Here is a 6,899-nt window from a genome sequence, read left to right on the forward strand (position 1 = left end):
ACATATAGAGAGGCTGCATGTGAAGCCATGATTAGAAGCAATCCGAACTACCTGAGTGGAGTTATTTTCTGGCTCCAAGGAACTTAAACAGATTCTGTGCATGGCAGGAACAGAACATAAATAGCTGGCATCTGATCTGCATTCACCTTGATTCCCACTCTGTAGGTGCATCCAGAGAGAGAGAGAGAACATACTGGATAAATGTGAGCTGCATTTTATTGGAAGCTTTGTTAAACTGACAAGAAATCATTTGCCATCTCTGAGTTCACTCATTAATAACAGAAACAGATTAACTGTAATCTCGCCCATGGAAAACTACAGGTGAACCAACACCTGCCTGAAATACATACTAGAAGGGTTTCTACAAGACAAGCTTCTCAGCTGGAATAATTTTTTAGTTTTCTCTGTTCTGTGACTTTGTGTTGCACTGTAGGTGTGCGTGGGAACTGTTGAATGGCCTGGAGCACTGATGGAGCACCTGGGGAAAGGAGCCCTGGGAGCACAGGTGAAGGCAATTCAGCTGTGTGATGGGAAGGGATGGAGCCTGGCTGCACCTCTCTTAGACCTCATTTGAGGGCTGGCTGCCACTGGGGAAGCATCTCTTTCTGAAGGCTCCTCCATAGTGAAGCTCTTCTCTGTGAACCTGGACTCTTCTGATACAGGTGAGCAATCTTCCTCCCTTCTTTTATAGCACCTTTCTATCGTGCCAATCCTTTTGTCATTACAGAAACGCCTTTTCCCATCATATTGATCTGTCCAATTGCTGCAAGGTGGAGCAGAGGTCGCAGCAACAAACATACTTCGATCTGAAGGCATTCTGAGAATTCTGGGCTAGGACCTATACTTCTAAACTACTGAGAACAATGATTAATTAAGGAAAATCTCTTGTAACCTGATTGCCTCAGAAACAGAAATCATCGTGTAGATAACACACATGTTGTCACAAGTCAGATTTCTTTGAAATATTCGTTAGAACTGTCTTTTTAATTAGATATTGATCAAAAAATGAACAACTGTGTACTCTCACGTTACTCCCCACAGGTTCTGAAGTTGGCATTTTTCCCTGTTCTGCATGTAGTTGTTTGCCCCAGGCTGTAAAACAAGGTAGAGGACTCTAATTAAAGCACCAATAATTTGCTGCACTCCATTTTTGTTGAACTTGCTGAGTTAGAGAATTCTTTTTGTTTCCTCCCCCACCTCTTCTAGACTATAATGACCGAAGAACAAATACCACGTTATGGAGCTAAGCTAAAGGAAGCAGTCTGCTTGCAGTTTAAGTGACTAGCACAAGACAGAACAACTCCTAAAGCTCAAGCTTGTCCAGCAAAATGACGAGGACAGTCAGAAAAGCATTTGCTTTTTGAAAGCAGGTCAGAAGTAAGACTGGCATTGAGGATTTGCTTTGTATTCAGAGCTGACAATCCACTAATCCTCGCTTAGTTTGCCTGAAGTTCCTCTGAGTGACTGGAGCCCAGCACTGAAAGGAGCTCAAGTGACAAACTGCAACTGGGAGTGAGATTGCAAATGTAGAAACCATGACCCCCAGCTCATCAGAAGTTTTGTACAGGCCTCCAATCAGAACTCCAGTCCACCACATTAAGAATTCTTCACCCAGTTCTCCTACCACCACCCCACAGAGCAGCACAGCATGTGGCTTCAAGGCCAAAGACTCAAGTTCAGCTAAAGCAGCTGTAGTGATCACTACTTCACCCTCGTGCCATAGGTTTCTCTTTCCAAACGGGGATAGCCAAATATACCTGTTCCTCATCAGATGCGAGCTGCTGCCATTTCTCACTGGTGTTAATATTATTATAAATGACAGAAGTCAAGTTCTGTTGTAGATCACGGGAAGACACGAGAAGCAGCAGTATTTTGGAACACAGATACATTTTTAATGGTTTAACACACAGCACAGACAATTTCAACAGCCTAACAACCAGGGAAGGAAGATGCACTCTCTGCCACAGTGAACGGCAGTGGTTACAACACACTGCTGAACATCCCTGAGAGGGAGCAGGAGTTCCCACTAAAGCCATCCACATTAAGTTGGTTCTGATGATTTCTCACAGTTACTGCTTCAAGGCAGAGACATCACCAGCAGAAGAATAAATACCAAGCTGGAAAAGAAATCCAGGGTAAGCCATCAGTACCTTGATCTTTGTGCAGCAATGTGACACGTGGGAATACATCCCAGTAGGAATGATATAACACGACCAACCCCACGGCCTTCCCTTATGAAGTGTGGAAGGGAGGTGAGGAATCTGTTTAACGCTGAAAAGAGAAGCGAGTAACCTCTGCTACCCTCTTAAGACAGCATTTCATATTGCACCTTCACCCTGCATCACGCTTGCTGCAGCGACCTGCCATGGGATGGCAGCAAAGGGGAGATGTTTCTCCCAAGGCTGCAGTGTGAGCAGTTTATCCGGATGGAAACAAGACTTCCAAGAAAATCTGCTGACAGAATCAATGTCTCAGTTGATGAGTTTCTGGGAAAGAACAATGAAAACAATGCAAGTGGATTTGATCAGGTGGTTGGTAACAGCACTTGTTTATATCACAAAGAATTTTAATTGGAAACATAGGATATCTTGCTCAGCACTGTACAGATATCTTTTGTGCAAGGACTCTCCACTGTGCTTGTTTTTTAATAATGCCTCTGTAGATTGCTTTTCTTTCAGACTGGGAATAGGAAGCAACAGTTTAAACATGCATATGCAAAGTCAGAATCACTGAGGTGGCCTTGCTGCACAGAGATGGCTGGGGTGAAAACAGGGGAAATGAGGCTTTGCATAGCAAAAAACAGCCCAGTTTTGTCTGGTGCTTGGCCTTCACACAGTGACATGTAGGGAAAGCACAGATTTGGTCAATATCTTACATGTTCTCTACCCATCTCCTCTGTGTTGAGCAGCCTTACTTAAGGAGTCAACTGTAGAAAACTGGGAGAACCAACTCTGTTCCACTGCCGTTCTGATCGGGCTGAGACTTGGGAGCAGCATGTCAAACAGCAAAGTAAAACACCCTGATGGTTTAACCAAGCTCACCTCAGAGAAGGGCTCGCGCCATATTCTAACATTCTAGCATATTTACTTCTTGAACATGAACGTCATTAGGCAAGGATCCTGGAAGAACTCCACCCTCCTGCACAACCAGAAGTGAAGCACAATTGAATTACTGACTCCTGAATAAATTCAAGCAAATAAATCTTCTTTGTTTCCTATCAGCAAGCGGACAGGCACAGAGCTGTTTGCAAGGCTTATGCTGCTCCTCCAGCAAACTGCTGCAGAGAACTAAGGAAAGCACTTACAGACAGTAAAGGTCCCATCACAGGGAGATCTCTGCTCTTCTCTCGTGCTAGGGGACTCTGACAGATAACAACTCCATTGGAGTTTCAAATGCTTTAAACTCACCAAGAGGAACGTAAGCACTATAGCCGTGAAAGCCAATACAAATCCCTTAGACTAAGGAGGGAAAAACACCAACCAATTTTAGCCAGGATGTAAAATATCCTTTTTACATGATACAAAGAAACGGGGGCTGAAAGGCATCAACAACTAGTTATGCAAAGCATCAATACTTCCAGCTGCAAATCCATATAAACTGAATAAATAATTCATAATTACAGATGTAGTGTACACCATGCACATCGGATAGCACTCCAGAGAAACAACAGGCACGCTTTACTCCCTGCAAGCAAAGGTTCTGTCATTATTACTGCCATTCTGGGAAGCCTCTGGACTGCAGAGACACTGAGCCTACAGGTACAGCTGCAAAGCTACATTAGACTCTTTTTCTATGATATTTTATAGGCTAGATCCACTCCATGCATCCTAAAACACAAGCTATTGCAGAAGAACGATTCAAAGAATGCCCCTCCTGGTGCCCCAAAGCAGGTGCACAATATCAGCTGAAGAAAGCAAGATCCAATTCCACAGAACTTAAGTCTCTTGCTTGCTCTGTACACCTCTGGGTTGGCCACTGAAAATACCATAAACCATTTACACTGAGGCTCTTGTAATGCAGCAGCTGTTGTCCTGCTCTTTTGGATTCTAGTCTCCAGTTCCTTCACCTTGCTGCTCAAACCATGCAGCTTTCACACAGGCAGCAGCTCGGGGGGATATTCTCCATAGCAGTACTTTGCAATTGGATCTCTGTAGGTGTTCTCATGCTGCACACTCTGTTGGGAGCAGAAGGAGAGACTTAAACAGTTCACACATACTGTAACAACAAACCCCTTCACTGAGGGTTAAAACCCAGAGTACAAGCATGCAAAAACTTCCCAAACTCTTCCACAGAGTACAGTACCTTCTGTAGTCAAATATCACTGCTTCCAGCATGTATAAATACAGTTATGTTACAGCATTTTTGCAGTGAATCGTAACTAGACAGTAACAATTCATCCCTATAGCTCTATTAAGAATTCCAGTTGCACGACACCTCCAACTGCATTCTGTAGCACAACAGACCAACGAACTGTAGGGCCACAGGTACTTTTCAGATATTACCCATCCTGGTGCCTTACCTGTGATGAAGTCCTACATTTTGCCAGACACAGCTCAAAACGATCTTCCACTGCCATGAAGAGGTTTTGGAAAGCCATAGCTGCCCGGTTCAAGAAACGTTCCAGAAGATGTTGCTACAATGGTCAGCAAGAAAATAATAGTGGCAGTCAAAAAAAGACCTTATTTCAATAAAGCAGTCAAAACCCACCATAACCTACGCAGTTCAGACCTCAGAGGAATACAGCTTCCAAGCAGGGCTGTTTACTAGCAAGCACCTCAAGGTGAATGCCATGACAGCCCAGCAGGACAGAGAGAATTGAGTGGAGCTCTTTTCTCTGCTTGGCCAGCAGAATACAGGGGAGTTCTTGTACTGACTGGCTTTTCTACAGTCACCTCCCTTCAGCGAACACAGAAATGCCACTACAGCTGATCTGCTGCAGCGTTCCCACTACTTTCTCTCCAAGGTGGAAAGGATGGATTTTTTTGGTTTATTTTTGTTAAGCTTTTATTTTTGTTAAGCTTTTATTAATAGCTTGCCACAGGCTTCTCTCACCCTTCAAGGAGCAGGAACCGTCCCCTGTAAGGAAAAGGCTCCTGGCAAGCAAGAGCTTCTAGCCACAGCTGAAAAGCAAAAGAAAGTCTGTGCACCTTGTTGGGCTGCAGGCAGCAGGACACGCAGTACTCATACACACTGCAGCAGCCATTGGGAAGGCAGCTGTCACAGCTGTACAGCTTGGTACTGGGCACGTTGACATTGCAACAGCCATTGACCAGCAAGTCCTTCCTCTCACAGATGTAGCCTGGAAAAAAAAAAAAAAACAGAAATAGAAAGAAATGAGAAGACTTATTCCATGTACATTCCATGGGAATGCTATAGGAAGAAATGCATTGCTTGACAGATTTGTTTTATTGTGACCCTCCTCAATTTGACTGAAGTCCTACATAGCAATTACTTGAAATGGGACTTGGGCATAGAGCTGAGCTGTACAACAGCTTGGTGCTGCCTGCACAGCTATGATGTACCTCATTAACACAGTATACAGAGCACCATTCTTTACATGTATAATATTTATGTCTTATTGCATAATATTTAAGTTATGTCTTATTGGCATAGTTTATGGTTGTCACTAGAAAGGGTAACCTGGTGATCATACTAGAACAAAACTGTTGTTCCTTTACCTGGTCTGAATCTGGGTAACTCTCTTTGCAGTTCATCATGAGGAAGGGACTTAGATTCATGCAAACAAAGCAGCTGTGATGTTCACTGCTTATAGGAGCCCTCAACAGCTTATAACCACAGCATGCATCCTTATGGAAGCTGTACCAGCCCTGCTAGACTGTGAAAGGCACCACCGATTCTAGAGAGCTTGGTGAATCAGCAGAGAGCATTAACTCAGCAGTGCCACATTTAATATCAGTGCACAAAAGATGTGCTGTTTTTTGTTAGCATTATTTTTATACAGTCTTCCGTTGCTGGCCAAGAGCAGCCCAGCACTGGAGCAACGCGAGGCACGTGCCATGGCAGGAAAGGCTTCACCCACCACCTGGAGTTCATTTGGGAACCTGCAACAGAAACATCCCAGGGTTTACAAGCCTTAGACGAGCTCGTTAGCTGCGGCTGAGCACTAATTGTGCCAATCGGGTTTCCTCGATTACTCTCGCTAACACGGCTGGCCGCAGGAACGCACTGCAGGGGATGCAAATAGCCCTGCGAGCACCCGGCCCGCGTTCAGCACCGCACGTTTAGGCGCTGCGTGAGGGCAGCCGGCGTTTGTTGGATGCACGGCAGCCCTGCAAACGGCACGCAGGTCCATAATATCAATATAACCACAGGCCCATGATATTACTATAACCACGGAAACGTCAACAGGCGAGGCTCAGCCGTAAGGTGCCCGTGTTAGCAGGCGCTCCCATCAGCGCAGCAAAGCGTTCAGCACCGAGCGTACCCAGCTCGTCCGTGATGAGCAGCTTCCCCTGCACGGAATTCCGGCACTGGTTGCTCAGGTGGCTGCCGTTCCCCGAGCTGAACTGCTCCTTCCATAGGATGGGCTGCTCGTGCTCCTGCACCTGGAGGAGGTTCCGGTCTCTCACCGTCCGTTCTTCCTGCAAGGAGAGACATCAGCGCAACCAGACAAACCGGCTCTCCTCCATCCCCCCCCCCCCCCCACGCACGTCCTCCTCCTCCAGCCCCGACCTGCTTGAAGGTGCTGCTGAGGAAATACACGAGGGACAGCCCGAAGACGACGCCGAGGACCCAGCGCTTCCTCAGCAGCCGCCGCCACAGCACGGCTCCGCACGGCACCATGGCGGCTCAGCCCGCCGTCCCCATCGCCGCCTCCTCCCGCGGCGGCGCCGCTCTCGGCGAACGCGGCCCGAGCGCTTCCGCCGGCTGCGGGGCGG

The 6,899-nt window shown here is 46.4% G+C and overlaps 1 protein-coding gene and 1 long non-coding RNA gene across 2 annotated transcripts; one reads left to right on the plus strand and one right to left on the minus strand.

The window, feature by feature from the left end:
• The first annotated feature begins 577 nt into the window (after positions 1-577).
• LOC116228334 (uncharacterized) lies at positions 578-1,293 on the plus strand. Its single transcript, XR_004166754.2, has 3 exons — positions 578-662; positions 1,042-1,104; positions 1,207-1,293. It is a non-coding gene; the product is annotated as an uncharacterized LOC116228334 (long non-coding RNA).
• A 577-nt stretch (positions 1,294-1,870) lies between these two features.
• SPRING1 (SREBF pathway regulator in golgi 1) lies at positions 1,871-6,899 on the minus strand. The gene is made up of 5 exons (XM_031592085.2): positions 6,694-6,899; positions 6,446-6,602; positions 5,148-5,299; positions 4,520-4,633; positions 1,871-4,174 (listed from the first exon to the last, which is right to left on the minus strand). Exons 1-5 carry the CDS (start codon positions 6,802-6,804, stop codon positions 4,091-4,093), a joined length of 618 nt encoding a protein of 205 aa, XP_031447945.1. The 5' UTR covers positions 6,805-6,899; the 3' UTR covers positions 1,871-4,090.

The sequence above is a fragment of the Phasianus colchicus genome, chromosome 18 (genome assembly GCF_987193195.1).
Source record: "Phasianus colchicus chromosome 18, bPhaCol1.hap1.1, whole genome shotgun sequence".
Taxonomy (NCBI): domain Eukaryota; kingdom Metazoa; phylum Chordata; class Aves; order Galliformes; family Phasianidae; genus Phasianus; species Phasianus colchicus.